The sequence below is a fragment of the Solea senegalensis genome, linkage group LG9, assembly GCF_019176455.1.
Source record: "Solea senegalensis isolate Sse05_10M linkage group LG9, IFAPA_SoseM_1, whole genome shotgun sequence".
NCBI lineage: Eukaryota > Metazoa > Chordata > Actinopteri > Pleuronectiformes > Soleidae > Solea > Solea senegalensis.
The window spans coordinates 19,528,862-19,551,550 of record NC_058029.1 but is presented as its reverse complement, the minus strand read 5'-3'; the positions used below and the strand labels follow the sequence as shown (position 1 = coordinate 19,551,550).

At 40.3% G+C, this 22,689-nt stretch overlaps 2 protein-coding genes across 3 annotated transcripts; one reads left to right on the top strand and one right to left on the bottom strand.

Annotated features, from left to right (window-relative positions):
• Positions 1 to 219: 219 nt before the first annotated feature.
• LOC122774326 (neuronal acetylcholine receptor subunit alpha-7-like) lies at positions 220 to 7,256 on the top strand. Its single transcript, XM_044033475.1, has 10 exons — positions 220 to 277; positions 1,816 to 1,955; positions 2,569 to 2,613; positions 3,125 to 3,234; positions 3,337 to 3,416; positions 3,568 to 3,735; positions 4,209 to 4,403; positions 4,881 to 4,967; positions 5,082 to 5,191; positions 5,928 to 7,256. The coding sequence occupies exons 1-10, from the start codon at positions 226 to 228 to the stop codon at positions 6,795 to 6,797; spliced, it is 1,857 nt and encodes a 618-aa protein (XP_043889410.1). The 5' UTR covers positions 220 to 225; the 3' UTR covers positions 6,798 to 7,256.
• A 2,394-nt stretch (positions 7,257 to 9,650) lies between these two features.
• Positions 9,651 to 22,401, bottom strand: snx27b (sorting nexin 27b). Of its 2 annotated transcripts, none has more exons than XM_044034918.1 (13): positions 21,903 to 22,401; positions 17,749 to 17,980; positions 16,223 to 16,415; positions 15,966 to 16,030; positions 15,756 to 15,860; positions 15,552 to 15,630; positions 13,879 to 14,042; positions 13,706 to 13,795; positions 13,262 to 13,411; positions 13,032 to 13,160; positions 12,676 to 12,735; positions 11,966 to 12,028; positions 9,651 to 11,849 (listed from the first exon to the last, which is right to left on the bottom strand). In XM_044034918.1, exons 1-13 carry the CDS (start codon positions 22,232 to 22,234, stop codon positions 11,805 to 11,807), a joined length of 1,707 nt encoding a protein of 568 aa, XP_043890853.1. In that variant the 5' UTR covers positions 22,235 to 22,401; the 3' UTR covers positions 9,651 to 11,804. The 2 variants fall into 2 exon arrangements, with proteins under 2 accessions (XP_043890853.1, XP_043890851.1); XM_044034916.1 differs by having other exon boundaries at positions 11,980 to 12,028; positions 21,903 to 22,400.
• Positions 22,402 to 22,689: the final 288 nt, after the last annotated feature.

Below are 22,689 nucleotides of genomic sequence, written 5' to 3'. Positions count from 1 at the left end.
CTGCATTTCTCACCCACACTTGTCTCCCCCGCTCCTTCCTGCTCTCCCCTGCTCCTCATTTCTGTGCTCCACCACTCTTGGTATCACACTCTCTTTACTTATTTTTTTTCCACAGTCCCTCTTCTCTTCTCCTCTTCTTCCTCCTCCTCCTCCTCCTCCTCCTCTTCCTCTTTTGTCCTCTCTCTCCACTTCTGCTCTTTCTCTGTAAATTCAGATGAATGCAGTATGTGGCAGGCTGTGGCTGTTTGGCTGTTGATACTCATGACTCTTCTCCAGGGTGAGTGACTTTCATCCGTGCTTTAAGACTGTGCCTGAACAAGTGTTTGCGTTGTCCTGCGTGTACTGTATATTATATATATGTGCTCTTTAATGCCTCGAGTGCTCTGTCCTTTTGTATTTTCTGTGTGCACAGCACACTCACACTGGATGAGTGACTGTGGGAGTGCAGGCAGACAGAAAAATAGATTTATTTTGTGATGAGCAAGCAACTGTATTAAATGTAATCATCTTTACTGCAGATTAGAAAGCTGACCTGTGCATTTTCTCTTGTCAGATAGATAGATACATAGATATATAGATAGATAGATAGTTACATAGATGGATAGATAGATAGATAGATAGATAGATAGATAGATAGATAGATAGATAGATAGATAGATAGATAGCATTGTGGTCAGGCATCGGTGGAGTCCTTGGTAATAATTGTGATCTAGTTAATGCATCTGACAGTGGAGTTGAACACATTTACTGCCGCACTCTTACTGTTTTACTGTAGGGGCTTTGAAAAGTTGTACGCAAGGGAAAATGCAGCGTACATGCATCGTGGGACTATTTTGGATATCTTTTTTTTGCTTTTTTTATGCCTTTAGCATCCACCAATGATTGCCCTTCACAGTACACACACACACACGCACAAACAAGCACATCAAGTGTGAATCACAGCCATGGTCAAAGAGAGAAAGTTCTCCTCTTTCATCGTCGTGAGTGCTGTGTCTGTCTGTCTGGGGTGTTTCAGTGTTTAATGGCCTCACTATTTCCTGCATAGAATCCAAGTGACACTTTTACAGCGGTGGAGAGACTCTCACTGTCCGCCAGATGATCAATCAGGGATGTAATTGATTAGGAAGAGTGCATTTTTTTCCCCCTCTGCTGTCCTTTTTTTTCTTCCCATGTCCTGTCCTCTTTTGCTCCTGCACACTTTCATTCTGTGATCTCTTTTCACATCCCAAGCTGTCATCTCCTCTAGATATCTGTGTTCTTCAAGAGCATCCCCATCTTTAAAACACTGTATTATGTTACAACTGCAAAGGTCACCCTGTTAATGTTAACCAAGTTTAAGTGGACTTCATTATATTGCACTGTGTTTATGTATTTTGTTATTTCTTTATTCTATTTACTGTAACTGCGGCATTGTATGGGCCATTTTTATCATTTGTATTGCTTCTAATCTGTACAGCACTCCAGTACAAACCAAACCAACTTTATTTATAAAGCACTTTAAAAAACAACAACAGCTGAAACAAAGTGCTGTACAACAGAGATAAATATGATAAATAAAATAAAATAAAATATAAGAAATGACATCATAGGCCTAGACAACAGACAATAAAACATACAATAAAACACTTTAGAAAGTATTAACAAAAACACAAATGGAAAAACTATAAAAAGATAAAAACCAATGTCTCATACTGGGTTGAAAAATTCATTATCATCACACTGGTTTTTCCGCCATTGCTCTGCCTCCAGTGCTCTGGTGATCTTTACTGACGCCTAAGTTCACACTTTCTCTTTCCCGTCTAATAACCTCCTCAGTATCAGTCCAGGGACCTCACCAGCGTTTTCTGCTCAAGGAGCTGCTGAGGGACTACAACCCCATGGAGAGGCCAGTGGCCAATGACTCCCAGACTCTTACTGTTCAGTTCTCCTTCTCTCTAATACAAGTCATGGATGTGGTATGTATTCACACAAATGTAATGTTACAGTGACACAATACACACAGACAACTACAGACATGAAAAAAAGTCTATCTTTGAGTCTTGAGTCTTTATCATGGTGGATAAATCAAATAGGTTTATGTCAAGATTGAAAGTCTTTAGCATGTGCTGCCATGGCACAGTGTTTTCTTGCTGAGCTGCAGTGCTGTGATAGATAAACAAGATAAACATTGAATTTATCCTGTACACGTTGTACATTTTTGTCATTTTGTTATTCTTGTTTAAACAAGGGCTTTGTGCTATTTTTATTTAATTTTAATCTTAATTCTTTTTTTTCTTCTTTTTTTTAAATGTTTTAAATTTTAACTTGTGTGCTCTTTTTTTCTGGTACTTACTTCGGGATAATAAAAGTATTCTGATTCTGAATTTGTAAACATATTTTGTGTGTGTGTTCCATTAGACATTTCCATTAGATAGGTATAATTGGACAGAAAGTTTTGTTTGTATTGACTGAATCATTTTTAAATGTACTTGTAGCTCAGAGAATGTTGTTCTGGAACCTAAAACCACTGTGCACCTATCCTTAAATAATGAAATCACCCATTCTGTTATTTGATTTGTGTTTTGCAAGGATGAAAAGAATCAGATCCTCACCACGAATGCTTGGCTGCAGATGGTGAGTATAACAGAATATGCTGATAATGTGATATTGATAATTTGATGTGAACATCACGCACTGTATAACATTAGCTGGGATTGAGTGTGGTGATATTGTAAGACTTATAGACATGAATGTACATTCAGCTTTTCTGAGTTGAACATAAAAAGATCATATTTAATGTTTTCCCTTTATCTCTTAAATCAGTTCAGAATAAAAGGTCTTTTATTTTATAAAAGGTCCACTGTGTAACAACTGAGATTTATTTTGTTATTTTATATTGATAGAAATTAAATATACTACCATAAGAGTAAAATAAAAGTTGTTTGGTTTTCAAAATAAATATTTTATATGTACTTTCGGCAAGGGCAGGAGCAAACATTAATGAATTATTGTGCACCGGTGGAGCAGGCACCGCTACAGTATATGGAATAAACAGAATAAAACAATAGTTTTGATTGTTCAACATTTAACATGGAAAAATCAGTATAACAGTGTGTAAAACCAGTGTTGTGTTTGTGTCTGCCAGCAGTGGTATGACCACTATCTCCAGTGGAACCAGTCAGAGTATCCTGGAGTTAAGAACCTCCGTTTCACTCCAGACCAGGTCTGGACACCTGATATATTACTTTACAACAGGTATATGACAGATATGATCACACACACACACATACACGGGCATGTTCTGAGCTCTGACCCATGTTCTTACTGTTATTTATTTTATTTTTTTTTCAATTTCAGTGCTCATGATAAGTTTGATGCCGCCTTTAAGACCTATGTGCTGGTTAACTCCAGTGGTTTCTGTGAATATCTGCCTCCAGGTGAGTTTTCATTTTACACTTTGCATGTGTAGAGAGAGAGTGAGTTACTTCCAGTCACAAGCACCATGGATGTTATTCCTCCCACTATAACACTATCACACATACTTGGAAGTACTTGACTGTGACCTATGTTGTCTTGTGTTTTAAAAAGGGATATTTATCAGCACATGTAATGTGGACGTGAGATGGTTTCCCTTTGACATCCAGCATTGCGAGCTGAAGTTTGGCTCGTGGACTTTCGATGGCTGGCTGTTGGACATCCAGATGAAGGAGGCAGATGTGTCAGGATACATGCGCAATGGAGAGTGGGACCTGCTGGGTAAGACACGTTGAGTAGCCCCTGCATAATAACCTGTGTTGCTTAGTAACTGTGCTTACATCGCTGTCATGCAATCCTGTAACTGCAAAGACCTAAGGATTTTTGTATAATCAGATTGTAGCAGGAGACGTCGGAGTATGCCTTATAAAAGATAAACTAAATAAAATTCAGTGGCCATATACTTATACAGCGTTGATGTTTTTATGTGCTTTCAGGGTCTTACACTAAAACACTGTCCTTTCTGCAAAAAAAACAGCCACTGATTTGAATAAACCCGGATGTTTCTTCACTATGTTTTATCTCAGTAAGACCTTTAATGATGCTGGTCCTCCGTCTGGCTTTTTATATGCATTTATTTCAGCAAATGACACACCACTGGTTTCATTGAGCTCCTGAGTCTTGTATGTCACTTTCTTGCTTTCTCGGTTGTGGTTTTTGTGACCGCTTTGCTCTGACTGTTCCTGTTCACACAGAGGTCCCTGGGGGTCGTCATGAGGTTTTCTATGACTGCTGTGCAGAGCCGTACCCCGATGTTACCTTTGTGGTCACATTACGGAGGAGGACCTTGTTTTACGCTCTCAATCTCCTCATCCCAATTGTGCTCCTCTCCTCCATGACCTTGCTTGTCTTCCTGCTCCCCGCAAACTCTGGGGAGAAGATCAGCCTCGGTGAGGAGTAAGACGAGGAGTTAAGAGAAGGACATGAGCTGAGGGATTACACAGCAAGAACATAGGAAAACAAGATATTTACTTAATATATCATTAACCACAAATGTGTTGCCCTATCCTTGTAAAAGTATTGGTTTATTTCACCTTCCATGTTAGTTCTCTTTCCATGTCTCTCTGTCTACTGGAAAACATTCAATCAGCTGTGCAGCGATTTTGCCTGATGTCAGGAGGGCCAAGATGAAAGGAAATAGAGACTGAAAAAGCCAACAGTAGAACAGGTGGGAGGGAAGATGAGAGAGTAAAATTGAGTTTTCCTGGGAGTGTCAGGAAGACAGATGGTTGTGGAGATAAGTCAAATGCAGCATACCAAATGTACTGTTTGACTAAGTGTACACAGAAGGAACTCTCCTAAGGATTCTTTGTTCTTCTTGTATTTTTCTTTGCAACCCGCATCCCACATCTCGGTTCTGCCTCCAGGCATTACGGTTCTTCTGTCTCTGACTGTCTTCATGTTGATGGTTGCAGAGATTATGCCTGCCACTTCGGACTCTGTCCCGCTGATAGGTTGGTTCTTCTTCTGTGTGCCTGCCCTGTGGGTTTAAAGAGATCTTGGAAGGCCACTGAGACGTTGCTCATAATTTGTCAGCACCCATGTGAGTGAAATGTGTTTTGTCACAGGTCAGTACTTTGCCAGCACCATGGTGATTGTGGGGATGTCGGTCGTAGCTACGGTCATCGTCCTGCAGTTTCATCACCACGACCCCAACAGTGGACACATGCCGCGCTGGGTGAGTTACAGTGACGATTGTATTTATGGAGCAATTCTGAAAACAGCAACAATCCAAAGTACTATACAACATAAATAGTAAATAGACAATCCACAATGGTGCAATACAACTACATACAAAGCCGGAATAATATTTAAATTGGTATATAAACAAGTGATTGAAATAGAAAATAAGAGAAAATCTATTTAAAGTTGTATGCTGTGTAACTTTTAAATATAAACAAATGTCTGTTAATTTCAAACCATTGTCAAATGAGTTTACACCATGCTGATAAATCTACAATCAGCTCCACATGACTCTCTCGCTATGTTTTGTCTTCATGTCTGTGGTGTGATGCATTTTTAATATCACGAGGAGGAAGGATAACAGCTGAGGAATTATACCCGGTTCAACGAATGTTGAAAGAGAACTTTAGATTAAGAAATTAACCCTCTGCTTTAAATGCTTTAAAAGTTTACATTTAAATTGCAAAATAAAGTCCCAAAATAAAAAAGGACAAAGCACAGAGATACTAAATTAAATGTAACATGGGTCCATTAATTATGAGAGTGTGTTTTAACTCTAACACCAAGTACTGGTCAAATCTAAAAACAACACTGAACAAAATTGGTGGTGATGAAATTAATTAAGGGATTAGATGGGGATTAAAAGAGATAAAATCCCATTATATTTTTATCTTAAATGCACATTGGTGTTCCTTGACTTCCTCATCAGTATTTGTCAATTTGTGTGTCAGGTGCACTTGGTTCTGCTGCAGTGGGTTCCTTGGTTCTTGCGGATGAAGCGTCCAGGTGAGGGAGTGGATCCCACGCTTTCCAACAGCCAGACCGACTCTCAGAGCAAGACTATGTCCTCTCCTACCACCACCGCTACCACCGCCACAATCCCTACCCCAGTGCCCTCCATCCTCCCGCAGAGCCTCAACTCCCTGCAGGTTACCCTCGCTCAGCTCAGCCACCCACTGTCACATTCACAACCTCACAGGCCCAACTCTCAGGCTGTCATCCTCCCTATTCCCACCAACAGAGATCCCAATCCACACTCCCAGCCTAATGGTCATCTGCCCTACATGGGTTTCCAGACCTTCCAGACGACTGTAGAACTGGAGCCATTTCAGAGGAACAGGGCCATTAATCATGGGAGGGTCAACAGTGGACTAGGTGGAGGAGAAGGAGAGGGAGCAGCACCAGGGGGAGGAGAACCCGTTGGAGATTCACCAGTCCATTACCACCTTCCATCCTCCAAATTTGGGATCTCACCTCAGGAACCCTCCCCAGACCCGGATCCGTTAATCACATCCTCTGGACCTTGTGGTTTAGAGGCTGGAGCAGGAAGATCGGCTGCTATGTCTGCCCACAGCAGTGTGAACCGATCTGTTGCCGTGGACAACCAGCTGCAGGCTCTCCTGATGGAGGTGCAGTTCTTAGTCGAACGTGTTCGCGAGCAGGACCGGCAGCTGAGCATGGCGGAGCAGTGGCAGTTTGCCGCCGCTGTTATCGACCGCCTGTGCCTGGTGGGATTCAGTGTTTTCAACATCATCTGTACCATCGCTATTCTCATGGCTGCACCCAACTTTGGAGAAGCACTATCCAAAGACTTCCTGTGAAAGGACGAACACAGAGACTTGAGAGAAAATGGGATAGTAAAGCATGACACAGATAAGGATTTATTGGAAGCACAATTGTCTGTGAAGGACACTGGGACATAGCAGCAAATATTTCCTTTTAAGGAAGCTTGATTGGACTGTGGCACATGTGGTCTACATATTATAGTTCATTCTCTTCCTTTCAGAGTATTAGACACATATTCATTTGGCTTTTGGTTTCTTTGGATGTTCATTTACATGTGGATGATGTTGGTGGTCTCAATCTTTGACTGAAACTTAAAAAAAAGACTTCTGTGAATGAGGATCTTGAAGTAAAGCATGACTTTATGAGATTTATTAAGTATTTGTATTATTCTCAGTCATGCAACACAGTGTTGCTCAGCTGGAAAAAAAAACAGTCACTGCAGAGCTTTTTACATTCAAATGAGAGCAATGTTTCATTAAAACTGATTGAATTTACTGTTCACTGGACTTGAATTAATTATCATCGGAGAGAGATTTCTGACGACAGCTCAGATCAGTCATTTATCACTTGTTTATTCTTCTCTGATGTGGGACTTACGTTTTGTCCAAAATGATCGTGACAGACCACATTACTGAGGTTATGTTGTCATAAAGTCTGAAAATGATAATTGTGTGAGTCTAATATTGTAACCGTAGAGATCTCCCTATCTGTCGCCACAAAGGCACAAGCATTCTTCCACTTTTTCTTTATCAAACTAAACACTACACTGATAATATCTGGAAGTAAGAGGCGGAACGGCTCCTTCTGTTCCCATGTTATGGAAGATCGTGATATAACACTAAGCCCCAGGTAAAGTAGACCGTATATCACAAAGCTTCATTCATAACCTGGAACATTACTGTCTTCATGTGCAGACACTGACTCACTGCAGTGAAAATTTTAATCTTACAAACACACACACAGTCCCTCATCCTTTCATTTACCCAAACAGAGAAATGAAATCTGTGTCCTGAGTGTAAAAAAATAACAACACTACAAACACTTTAATGAAGTGTTAGACGAATGCTTTGTTGTGGCAGATTGAGCTGGAAGAATTGTCAAATAAACAGTCTTGTCTTTTTTTTTTTTACTCTCCAGCCATGCATTCAATTCTCCTTTTACTTTTTTTTTGTAAAAAGAAGAGGAGAGAAAACACAGTAGGAGAGAAAAATGAGGCAGACAGAGGAGGATAATGAAGCACAGAAATAAAGAGGGCAGAAAGCAGAAAGAAAAATGGGAGGAAGAGCATGGTGATGGGACGGAGAGGAGTTAGAATGCAATACAGAAAGAACAAGGGTGGGTGCCTGTTTGAGGGAAATGTGCTGAGAAAGCCAAATAAAGACCAATAAAGTTTTTTTTAACTGATTGCTCATTAATAAGAAAGGGAGAAGGGAAGGAAGAGGAGTGAGTCCCTCCTCCTCCTCTAGAGTACTGCTGCTTTTAAACTTGTTGTTGGAGCTGTATTTAGAGAAATACATGTTTTCAGCAAACACTTCCATGTAAAATGAACGACTATGAAATGATGCAAACACTTTATGATAATTGAATTTGGCTAATTGGTGTCTTGGCAGGGCTTGACTCAAACCTTCAACCCGGAGGCCATTCATTTTGCTTAATGTGCTGGTAAGGCAGCTCACTATTCTGGAGAAATTCACAGTGCAGTTCAGTGTCATGCTGAGCTCCGCCTGTGTTACTGGTGGCTCTGCTGAGGGGTGCAATACAGCACAGGTAATAAATCTGAGATACTCCCCCTCCTCTTTGACCAGGACCTCAAACGTCCCCCCTGCCCAGAGTCAACAACTCACGCAGTGCTGTGTATTCAGAGCAGAAGCCAGCCTGATCTTCCTCACAGTGCAGGAATCATTGCTGCAGAATACCTGTCTTTGGTATCAAGGGGTTACTGCAATGTGTGGCTGCAGTTGTCGCACAAATTTGCACACGCAGAGCAGCGTGGACACAAGTCCACTCATACATCAAGTGGTGAGGTAACGACCCTGCTGCAGACCTAATGCAGTGACCAGCACATTCTCCGGAGGCTCCCTGTCACACACCTAGACTGCTGCTTTTGCAGTGCTGTCACTTCTGTATTGTATTTGCTCGTGAAGAGAAGACCAGAGAGGACACAGAAGAACAGAGTAAGAAGGGTTTAACCCATTTAAGAACGGTCGAAAGCACAAATGAAGTTGTTTGCCCACTCGTTTCTGATGCGTAAGCTTTTCACTGGTTAATAGAGAGAATAAATGGGATGATTCCAGACAAGTTCCACAGACAATCGCAACTCTGCTGCCTGCGTGCTTCTGCAGTGTAGGAGGAAAGTGCAGGTAGAAAACCACAAATAGATTCAGCGTGAACAGTGACAAACAGTGAGGCAGCAGTGTTACTTTTAGCAGCAGTTACATTTGTGAAATCTCAATTTCACCTATAATTAAGTATTTAAGTCATGTCGTCTTTGGCGGATTTCATTTTTTAATTTACTTTTGCTTGGAGCTAGATATCGTCTTCCGACATTAACATAATTACAATGAAGGTTTGGACTCCCAGGAGAAGACATCTTAGCCACTCAAAATTCAAACATTCCAAGATTATATCCCCCACCACAAGCAGTCGATACCTATTAATTACTGTGTGCAAGACAGTCGATGCAGGTCAATATAAAACAGACATTTCACTGCCTGCTGGGTAATTGTTTCCCAGATCTCATTAAAAGATGTTTGAAGCGGGGAGAGCAGATGAAGCGAGGAAAGCAAACAGAAATGAGGATGAAAAACGAGTGTAAAATTGTGTTTATTTCACGATTATTGCGCGTCTCCGGCTCGCAACACACAAAAATGGCTCAAAACCCCCAAACCTTGCATCAATAAATCGGTTTATTAAAAGAATATGTTACAATTTCTTACAGTAAGCGACATAACCAAACAATTGTACATTTCAGTGTTTTAAAAGAACCTGCAGCTTGTCAGTCAGTCTCCTCTTCTTTGTGTATCTTTAAAAGTCAAACCATATCAGGCGGGAAAACTTAACAACAGATACGGAGTTAAAATCCGTATCTTACTGATATAAATAATGCAATGGTCTCATGAATTCATTCAGAATGAAAGAGAGGGAGAGAGAGAGAGAGAGGGAGAAGAAGGGAGGTGAGAAAAAGAGAGCACACACTTGAGGACGGACAGAACAGACAACACGAGGTACAGTATATCAGACCTGCTACAGACATGGTCGGGTGAACAGACAAGAAATGGGTTCGGCCTTTAAGGCTGCACATACAATACATCCTCTGAGCTCAAGCATCCAGTTAAATCTCCTTCACGCCCAAAAAGGTCTGCTATCGCTCATTAATCACCCAACGTGATTATTGGAACAGCACCATCATCGTGATAACAAGCACTTCTGATGTCCACACCACTCTTTACTTGCAGATTCTGTTAATGATGATAACATTACACAGGTGTCTCATATTAGATCAAGTTAAACTATGACTTGATTAGTTTTGTGAATCCAAAGTTTGGTCTCACATGTCGTTTAATAGTGGGGACTCACATCTTTGTTTGAGACTTTGCATAAATTAACCATGTTGTGACATCGAGTTCATTAACATCCTTACTGACTAACACTTTACACTAGTTATCTCTTAAACACTGGTATCAAAGTTAACATGTAATATCAGCAAGATTTCAAATGTCAGCATGTGGAGTGTCAAATTTATGACTCCTGTCTATATTGCATCGTCAGATAATCATATTAAACCTTATTACATTATAATTTTTTCATTACTAACATTAAGGCCTGATCTAAGGTCAGGTTCATTACAACTATAACCAGAATCTGGAGTGCATGAGGGGCGGTTCCAGACTACGGGAACATAGGAGCTACAGAGACACACAGTGCTGTGCAAAAAGGACATTTGAATTACAGGCCTATTATAAATCCTGAGGGAGCGCTCAGGAACAAATGAACCACTGGCGGGGGGAGAGCGAGAAGGACCCCTGCTGTTTTGTTTCAGCACTGCCACCTGACTGCTCAAAACTCCACAATATTTGCATGGACAGATAACATAATCATTTGACATAAAAACATTTAACATAAAAAGTTTGATGCATGGCTCCGCACACACCATCTCAATAATACAGTGCTTTATCATACTGTAGTCAGTCAAAAATGACTGTAAACTAAATAAGACCTGCCTTATTCCAGTATTATACCCATAACCTGCTTCTTAGGTTTCATTTCCTACAAATACTGTTTGATAAAGTGCAATATTACTCCAAAGTTCAACATGTTCCCGTTGACATCAATCTCCTACACGTACGCGTCTACTTTCTCTCCTCCCTCTCTGATTACGACGTTGATTTGTTTCTTTTGTTAATGCTGACTTGGTGCTAAGAAGACTAAAATGAACATGGTATGATTCACTTCAGAGCCTCACTCTAGTTGGCCTTTGCTTTCTTGGGCTCTCTGCATGCATTACTGAAGAGGACACATGCTGAATGCCTCCCTGTGGTAAACCACCAGTATTGCTGATCATTGACGATCGGTAATAACCTGTGTGAGCACTAAAAGGTTTCAGTTTCCCTTGTTAGGCCACCACTCCTATTTACTCCAGCTTTCTTGTCCCGTTAGGACAATTCCAGCGGATACTCCAATATTGACCACGTCACATTCCACTTCAAGTCTGTTTCAATGAGGGAAAACGCTTGTACAGTTTAATTCTGTGATGTAGACTCTCTAGGGGCCTCATTTCTTTCTGACAAGGCTCTGCTTTTTGCAAGATTATAAATGACTCGAGAGTTCCTGCTTCATGTTTGGTGTTTTTGATGCTTCAGTTTATGAGATTTGAAGATTCTTCATGGTTCAAGGTAAAGTTCCTCAGGTTGTTGTTGTTGTTGATGACGGAGTGAAAACGAAGACCTTATTGTAAATAGCCAAGTGTTGCTGCACAAAAAATAAAATTAAATTAGCTGAGTTGATGACAACAGTGCGTAATTAAGAGGTGACAATCTCCCTTCCTAGGTGCCTCCATCCCTTCTGTGTCTCAGCAGCTGGAATATATTCTGCAGAGATTAAACAGGAAAACAGACACTGAGACACACACAGTTGTCAGAAAACAGAGGCATTTAGCCAGGTTACTGCTGGCTCAAACACGGGACAGAGGCAGGCAAAGCCTTACCTTGCCACACATACCATCTTTACTGCAGTTCTTATTGTCCTTGTCTGTTGCCTCTTCTTCCACCTATACACACACACACATTAAAATCAGCTGAAAAATTTTCGATTTATTTTCAGCCCAGTGTTGCAATCATTTTTCACCAAGATCTTGTATCGATGATGGGAGAGTCAGGCCACTGAGCAAAGCCTTCTCCAGCACATCCCAAAGATTCTCAATGGGGTTAAGGTGTGGACTCTGTGGTGGCCAATCCATGTCTGAAAATCATGTCTCATGCTCCCTGAACCACTCTTTCACAATTTGAGCCTGATGAATCCTGGCATTGTCATCTTGGAATATGCCCAAGTCATCAGGGAAGAAAAAAATGCATTGATGGAATAATCTGTCATAGTCATTCATCATATTCAGGTAGTCAGCTGACCTCGTTCTTTGGGCACATAATGTTGCTGAACCTAGACCTGACCAACTGCAGCAACCCCTTAACTATTTGCTTAGTTAAATCCAGGTGGCAACCTTTTTTTTGGCCAGGCAGTGTATAATGATGATACTACTACCAACACCAGCAATAATAATAAGGGCAAAAACAGGAACACTGTAGTTGGAAATGCTGTGTTATATAATGGTATGCAATGTAAATTCCTAACTAATACATAAAGGACAGAAGGCATTGTGTTTTAATGAAGGATGTTCAGTAAACAACAACGTGTCCATACCTCCTTCCTCCACTTCAGCTCACAGAAGACTCTCTCGAAGCATTCGTGCATGTAGTTGAACTGAACATGAAAAGAGACAAACAACAACTTAGAATTAAAGAAATTGTTTCAATTGTCATAATCAATTATGGTGGCATTATCACCAGAACCCCCCCACCATTTCATCACATCAACAACTCCACTGGCTAAAAATCCTTCTGTATGCTTTCAAGGCCATCCACAACCTCGCCCCTCCGTATCTCTCCGACCTCCTCCACATCGCCACCTCCTCCCGCTCCCTCAGATCCTCCTCCTCCAGCCACTTCACTGTAGCTTAAGTATACATACAGTATGTGCAATGTTTGTGTGATACTCACATAAGGTGTAAATATCTTGACCCAGCGTGGCTTCTTCTCTCCCCGTGCATATTCGAAACAGAAGGCCATGCCCTCTTCATCTGTGTCCCACCTCTGCATCTCCCCCCAGTCAAATGCAATCACTTGGTTCTGCAACAACAGCGAGGCATCATGACACGTCCCTGTGTCACACATGCAAACTAAACTGCAGTCATACACGTCAACGCACACAAACAAACAGTTGCCCTTGCCTCGAGTGTCCCTTCCTCTGTGCAGGCGTGCAGCTTGAAGTGGTGAATGCTAATGGCCGTGATGACGTGGCCCTTACGTCGGGAGTCACAGGAACAGTGAGGGAATATGATCTCGTTGTAGCCCTCGCAAGCCCTCAACAAACTCAGATACTGAGGGAGAAAGAAGCGGAGGACAGAGATGCACGATATTGTTTTCATCACATGTGACAAAAGATGTAATGTTAATCCAGAAAGAGCCTTTTATATCAGGAGCCAGGTCAGCTTTACAGAGGCCGTCATAGTGGCCCACCATGTTTTTATAACGCCCACAATGAATTTTACACACTGTACAATTTACCGAGTTTTTACTAGCTGAATTGGTAGATGTAGTAAGGTACACAGGACACAGTGAACAGTTAACAACACACGTCAGTTTCTCTTTGTGTTAGACAGAAAAAGACTGACCATAGACATCTTCTTCTGCTCTGCGAGCTTTTGCAGCTGGTAGGACTGCTGCTCGGCTTTGATGAAACCTTTCTTCGCATCATCCACTGCCTGCAAAGATAGAATCAGATAAGCTTATGTTGTACTAATAATAGCTCCTAAAAATACACGTACCACAGGGAAAACACACACACCTGGTGGAAGAAATAGTTGACAGCAAGCTGGTTATCACTGAGCAGAATCTCTTCCTCTGTGGTGAAGAGCCACTTACGTAGGGTGAGGCAGGTTCCTGGGATGGCTGAGGTATAGTTCTGTACATACAGTTTGTGGGGGAACTCATTGGGGGCGAGCTTACGCACTGAAGAATAAAAATAAAATAAAAATAAAGAGAATATGATGGAAAATTATGGATGGAATATTTATTTATGTGACAATTCTCAAGTCTCGAACAAACACTCAAACGGAATCACCACCCACCCATTCACACATGCATTCATACAGCACTTCTACATCTATCACACATTGCATGACACATTGCAATTAAAAGGTAAAGTGTCTTTCCCAAGGACACTTTGATCCACCTACCTTCAGGTTAGAGGACGACCTAATCTACCTCCTATGAATTGTATGGTTGATGATATACGCTAAGTTATAGTGCATGCAATTTATGAAAGGAAACTTATTTGTAAATGCACAGTATGTAACGTCTGCCAGTAGGCGTTTCTCGGTCAAAACAAAAACTGAAGATCTAGTTTGATGATGTTGTGCAGCAGTGTGTCATTTTGAGAACTGTTGGCAGCAGAACGCTCAGCAAGCGGAGGTGAGTAGTTATGATTCATTAGTAGGGCTGGGACAGAGCATCGATTTGAAGACATATTGTTGTCCTTCGTCTTCCAATAGGATAATCAATACATCAGGCTAAATAAATCGATATTTTAATTAACAAATTAAGTTCTCTATGTTGTGAATAAATAGAGAAATCCTGCACTTTTCACAGACGTTTTTATTTTCTTCAGTGAGACATATATTATGATGTATCGCTATATGATTGTCTCGCAATATATTGATTATCACAGAATTGTCCATGTATCGCATATCGTATTGTGAGGTACCCTGTGTTTCCCACCCCTATACATTGGTGACAAAAACAGACAAGACCCTATTTAAATAGTAGTATTACGTATTTCCTTCCCTTCCCTGTAGTGTACAAATGTCCTTGTGCATTTACTATATACTTTACAGACATTATGCTGGCACTGAAGTGTGAGTACACTGTAGATATATTCTGGTCACTATATGTCAACTACATGATAGACGATTAAGTCACATGTATGTAAGTAACATGAGTCTTGTGGGTTTTCTTTTTAGATATTTTAGTGCAGAAATGTTACATATAATGTATTTAAATCAACAACAGGAAGAGAAGCCATTTGTCATCTTGATTTTAGAACAATTCTGGCTGCTTCTCCAGTTTAACAACATACAGTAGAAATGAGAGAGACAATCCTTAATCTTGAAGTCGGCAGACGGAAACAAATGGGTTGACCTCTTGTAAAACACATATTCTCAGATTCGTCCTTGTTTTCACTGCTACTGTACTGCTGCTTTTGTTTATGCGGTAACAGGCAGTCCACATATGTCATTAAGAAGAAATTCAGTTCTGTTTTTTTTGTTTTTTTTTTAACAATTCTTGTTCCACAAGGCCTTGAAAACCTGTTCAAATGGCACATGTAAAATCATCTACCAAAAGGATTTATGTTCCAAAGAGGACTCAGAACTCTCCATAAAAACTCAAACATTAATTTCAGAGAAAAGTGTGAGCACTGACACAATCCTATGCCTCAGTTTTATGTTCACTCTCACTCACCGAAAGTGTGGTTGATGACCTCAAAGAGAGCAAAGTAGCTGGCTGTTACACTGTCCATGCCTAACTTCATTACCACAGCCTGAAAGACATAGAGAGAGATAGAGACACAGAATGAGAGAGGGTGAAACAGAGACACACAGACAGAGAAAGGCGTATGCAAGGAGACCATAATAAGGCCACATGTGTATGTGTGTGTGTGTTTACCTGGTAGACCTGGTCTGTCGTAGAATTTTTGCGAACTCTGACAGTGAGCGTGGTTTTATCAGGCATGGCTATTCTCAACTCCACATCTGACACGCCATTATAGTTCTAGTTCAGGAGAAGCAAAGATTGAATGAAAGGTGAGTCAGAGTCAGAGTACAAAAGTGCAAAAACAAACAACAGATTTCTTTCTTTATCTTCTTTATATTTTACCTCATCTGATTCAGACAGGAACTCCTGCATGATATCACTTTCTCCAATAACCCGTACGGAGCACACTGCAGATAAAATGCAGACATTTACAGTTCTTTGCATATTGATTAACAGAGTTGAAATGCTGAGATATACCGTTTATTTGTGTGCTCGCGAGATAATTTCCCCCCACGTCATTCTGCACTTTCTGTCCCATTACTTTAGTGTTTCAAACAGCAGACAACACTAGTGACAACACTCTTGAAAACGTTTCTCACCTTTCTCCAAATATTCTTCCAGGCCTCTGCGTCGTGCATCCAGCTGCTGCTCTGACAGGGAAAAAGGCCATTTTCCAGGCAGCTTAGGGAATGCAAAGTTGGAAAACTCCCGCTTAAGGTTTTGGTGCAGGATCACAAACTCCCGGTAACGTTTGGAGCAGAGCTGTCTGCCTGCCATGTACACATTGTATACCTGGAAGAAGAGTTCAGGTTGAAACAAAGACGAAAATGAATGCTATAAAACAGCACAGTACAATTACAGTCACCAAAAATGTCTTAGTTATGCTTAGTTGTAACATTCATTGAATGAGTCATCCATTCAATCAAACTACCTCTGTATCACCCAATATAAATGTGCTGTTATTCAATATCAAATTTTGGTACCAAAAGCATCAGAGAGCCAGTAGGCATACAGCATGTCCTCCTTATCTGTCTACCTACATGTGTAGAAGCTAAAATCAATATGGCCTTTGCTCTCACTCTGTTCTAAAGATGATGATGAGAGAAAGAAACTGTTAGAACTGATCTCTCTGGGGAAATTTAAGTCGATGTTGAGTTGATGGTGCTTCTAAACTTTTTTCCAAGAAACTCTACCTGTATCATAACTGGTTTTGTTCTTGGTTGTGTATTTTATTGATTGGATGCTGTGTTCAATTCATTTGATGTGCATGATAGTTGTATATGTCTGTTTGTGTTGTTGTAATCTGTGACAGTTGTGCTGCCTTCTTGGCCCGGAAAAGAAATCTCAACGAGGCTTTTTACCTGATTAAATACAGGATATATATATATATGTATATATATATATACATATATATATATATATATATATATATATATATATATATATATATATATATATATATATATATATATATATATATACATATATGTATATATATATGTATACATATATATATATATATATGTATATATATATATACATATATATATATATATATGTATATATATATATACATATATATATATACATACATATATATATATATATATATATATACATATATATATATACATACATATATATATATATATATATATATATATATATATATATATATACACATATATATATATATACACATATATACACATATCCTGTGACTGAGATCTAACAGTGTTAATGATCGGTAACCAGAGATGGAGTTCATTGCCCAAATTAGAAAGACAGGGAAAGAAAGACAACACCTGCGTGTGTGTGTGTGTGTGTGTGTGTGTGTGTGTGTTTAATTAATGAAAGTATGTTGAGAAGATCTGAAGAGCATGAAATATGAGAACAAAATAAGTTCTGTGTTTGACTGCAAGAACACAAGCAGATGAGCCAAAAGAAAATAACTTTGTGTGTAATGATATTTTTTGTTAAAATGGATTTTAAAAAATGTGTATCTTCTGGAAATCAGAATTGAAGTACAAATATCCATCTGATACCATAAAGAACATTTTTAATCACAACCCACAGCCTTCCCCTTGAATTGGCTATCTATGCATTCATCCACATGTGCACTCACCACAAACTTTTCCTGGTTAAGCTCAGTGTGCTTGAAGCTGGGCACAGAGATGGGGACAGCCTGCTTGTCGGAGTAATCATAGCAGGACTGAGCTGAACCGTCGTCTCCAGGATCCAAGCAATCAGCTTCCTGTGGCGGGACGGGTAGCACAGCCAACACCAGCTCCCTCTCTCCAGCCCGGATCAGGTCCACCACCTGCTTATGTGTCGCTCCCTCTACATTCACTCCATTGCTGTTGGATAAAGAAGAAATGCAAATATTGAAGTGAAGAATCATTATTTTACACTGCAAGTAACATTCCCGTTATTACAATATTACTTAAAATATTCAGTTTTGAAAATGAATATTTGTTGCCTTGTTTTCTATAGCATACATTCCCAGAGGCTGTGTTGAGACCCACCACATGGGACACAGCAAGAGACTCATGTTTGAGTCCAAATAAATTTGCAGATTTTTTTTACATTTGATGTATATCTGCAGTACACCAAAATAATAAGCTCTGCATCAGAGCAACAACTAACATGGTAACCAAACCATGTGTTCCTGATGTTCATCAGTACTAATACCATAATAAATCAAAGGTCTTCTGAGGGGGAATCTGTGAGACTAGGGTGATTTCGAGGATAAGGTCTGGCTATTTACTCATGTGCTAATTTGGTCTTAAAAAACAGTATTGTAGTGGTCGCCTGTTGCAAAAATAAAACCCAAATGAGAGTCAGACTTAATCAAAAGACCACTATTTCACCATGGGGATGAATCTTATGCATGCAAAAGAAACATAATGTCAAATCCAGGTTATCCATTATGTGTGGCAATCAAACAAACTGAATAACAAAGGAATCCTTGTATGCCTCTTTTGCTCTGGTAAAAAGCCATAGGTCCACCCATGTGCATTCTAGTCCCTCACCAGTCATCTGATATACAGTAAATAACAAGTGCTGCCCACACTAAGCAATCTAAATTGAATTAAAAACAAAAATGTTATGTTATAGTTGTAGAGAATACTACGAAATACAATCATTCATTCATTCATTCATTGTCTCCCGCTTTATCCTCCACATGGGGGTACTACTAAATACTGATAGTCAAAAATGTAATTTTTGTAAAAACAAAAAAAAGAATGAATTTAAATGACTGCAAAGCAATATTTAAAAATCCATCAAATAAATAGCTCCTACATGCATCTCTTTTTTCTCTTTTTCATATTTTTTCAGTTTTCAGTTTACAATGCAAAACTATAGGTCAGATGTCCACTCATATTCATAATAAATTAAATTAAAACATAGGTTGGAACAAGGGCCTTTCTGCATGGAGTTTGCATGTTCTCCCCGTGTGTGCGTGGGTTCTCTCCGGGTTCTCCGGCTTCCTCCCACAGTCCAAAAACATGCAATGTGGGGATTAGGTGAATTGGACACTCTAAATTGACCATAGGAGTGAGTGTGAGAGTGAATGGTTGTTTGTCTCTAGCTGTGTGTAGCCCTGCGATGGACTGGCGAACTGTCCAAGGTGTACCCCGCCTATCGCCCGATGTAGCTGAAATTGGCACAGCACCCCCCGGGACCCTCTGGTGGAGGATAAAGCGGTAGATGATGACTGACATACAAATTCAAGATAATGTGCAATTGAAAAAGACCTGACACTAGTGAATAGACATAATAAATCAAGAGAAAAATAGGCAATACAATACAAAGGAAGTTATTTTTGCAATCAGCAGAGTCACCACCTGATGGCTATGTAGAGTTTTCTTATGACCAGTTTGGACTTACCAAGCAAACTGGAAGACTATGTCTACTTTTTATATATGATTTATGTGTATAACACATTACCCCCTCTTTATGCTTCCTGCAATAGTCAAAAATGCAACTTGACTGCCAACAGTATGTTGGATTGTGACAAATTTAAATGCATGCTGCCAAAGGAGACATCGCTTAAAGAAACTGAACGGAATACTCAGAGCACTATTGGACGTAACTATGAGAGTTTTGTGTCACAGGGACATGAGATAAAAAAAAAAAAGTAGGACAAGTTATGTTTCAGATAAGAACTCTAGGGGACTGCCGGACAGCTGATGTGTTATGTCAGACATTATGTCATGGAATGGCTTATGTTGGCAGGGTGACACAGAGCTAAAGCCCAGTGGACACAACCCTGTAATACCTAATAACAAAACGCTGCACATAAATATTGAGCCAGTGGAGGAATTCTGAGCCAGGGCCTACACAGCAAAGCTAAAATTTGTATTGGTGAGGAGGACGAGAGATGATGATGATGATGATAATACAAATACAAATACACAGTGACTAATAGGGGAGACATGCAGCACAAATAAAACTATCTTGCAGGTGTAGGAGGAGAAACAGTCAGCATATATCTTCTGTAACAAAAAAACACAGAGTAAGCCTCTCACCTCTCTCTTTATGGTTACATTATTGACACTTGATATAGTGGACTTTGCACTTCTTGCAGCATCAGCGCTACTGAGCATCATAAACAGCTTTAAAGAGACATTTCCCATCTTTTAAGGTAATTTGAGGTTATGATTAATTACCAGTAATTACTCCACTGCCTAGGAGTTAACTGATTTCCATGGTGCATTTTAATAAAAGCACATTTACTTACATAAATGCACAAAGGCACTCAATCAAATGGCTAAACCTGTCAAAATAATATATACTACACAACTTTAACAGAGAAGTGTGTAACATTATACATTATTAATTCATCATGAGGCATTAGGCTGGAAAAGGTTGTCTACCACTCTAGATTTCTCTGCATCAAAGGAAGTAGGAGTTGTGTGTAAATGTGCAAAGAGGTATTGATTACTTTGAGAATAGAAGAGGCTGTGTATACCACTGCAGTACATACACAAGCACATCACTGTGAGTGTTTGTACTTAGTTACTGTGTACATACTGTCCTTGTGTGTTTGACAGGAAGGCAGAGAATCTCAAAGCACCAAAGTCATTTCTCCATTTTCATCTTTCCATGTTGGCAGAAATACAACAAAAAAAGTTTGATCTTTTATTTTCCAGCATCTGTGATAAGTTTTGGGATGTGCTTACCCTACACTCTCTTATCTAATTACACAGTAAATGACACCATCCCAAATCAGCCATTGAAAGTACTAGTTACTACACTTTGGACAATACTGACCAATATAGCACATACAGAAATCAAATTAAAGGGTTAGTTAGCCTTTGTATATAACACAACAATTCACATACACTATACATATCCACCTACTCACACAAGCACACAAAAAATAATGGGGTCAACAAACTGCCAGGTTACTGCAGACCATATATTAACAAAGCAGTCTGCAACCAGCCAATGAAACTGAGAGAATTCTTCAGAGTGGGGCCAATCAGAATTGAATTGAAGACATCCCTCCCTTTTCTGCATCTCCTTATTCCACACACAGAAACACAGTGAAGCACCAGATCTGATCCTGGGCTGTAGGCTGTGTGATGCTCTCCATAGCAACATCAACAAACCATCTCCATGTATTTTAAGCTGCAAGTGAGAATCTCTCTCTTACACACGGAAACACACACACAGGTCCTTACAGGTTTTCTTGTAAGGATGCTGCATTGACCTCAATGTATATGGAAAGCCTCGTCCCAAACTATACAAACAGTTAATGCATACCACTAACATCTTATTGTTTACCAGAGTCTCAGAAATGAGCAACATGTGGCCAAATGTAAGGATAGTGATGACAATAATTAAACTTTTGATAAATGAAAGCAAAGCAAGCTATCACATAGGCTGCAGTGATGTTGGGATGTTGTGGATTCAGGGATAAACTAAGAATATGTTAAATGGTGAGGAATAGGTTTTAGTGTGATGGGAATATCTAATGATCCCTGGAGGGTTTTTTCTCAGACACACACAGACAGTCCTTTCATCAGGATGAGCGGCTGCTCTGCTCTGCAGGAGGAGGTCCTGTATGTGACTCACTGCAACACACATACACACACACACACACACACACATGCCTGGGGGGGCGACAACAGCCCCACAGCGGGGGGGTTAAGGAGTGACGCTCACAGGTCCTGTTTGAAATGTTTTTCACAAACAGTCATTCTGAGGTAAAATGGTCATCCATCCACTATTCAAATGCTTTTTGGTAAAGCTGAGTAAATAGCCACTTACACTTCAAGAATCCTGTCCCCCTTCGAAATGCCGGCTCTGTCTGCTGCACCTCCCGGTAGAACAGCACTGACATGCTGAAGTGGAGCGTACAGTTCCCCGTTAATGCTCCTCAGCTGCCCTCCTTCACTCACTTGTCCTCGGACATTGAAACCATAGCCCGAATCGGACTTCACTATCCGAACAAGCCGAGGGCCTGAGGTAACGGTGGTTCCAGACTGGCAGCTGCCGTCGGTGCCCGGTGTAACGCTACCGCCACCGGAGCCGTTTCGAGAGGAAGGGTGAGGCAACGGAGGGACCGCTGAACAAATTCCTTGTCCCTCGTCGTCCGCCATTTTTCGACACTATCCAGTCAGCTAACATTAATAAAATCCTACAAACATTAGCTGAGGGTAGCAGGCTAATCAACTTGGCTAGCTCACCGACCGAGATACGCCGGAAAAAGCCGACAGAATACGACGATACGCGAGACCGCCCAAGGATACGTTCGATGTGGGTTACTTCAGAGCCTTGACTGAGGATAGGTGAGGTACAGTAATGGAATCAGGCCCGGCACCAGGATGAAGTGACTGAGGGGCGGTTTATGGAGGTTATGGACGAATAATTACACATTTATAAACAAATAAATAAATAAATTAATACATACATAAAGAATTAGTAAATAAATGATTCTGTCAAATCCTTTGAATCGAAACAAGGTTGTGAGCTTGGTGACAAAAAACATAGGGCTTAGTATTTTATACAAGGGACTGCTATGCAACTCTGACTGGACACAATTAAGGTCTAAGCC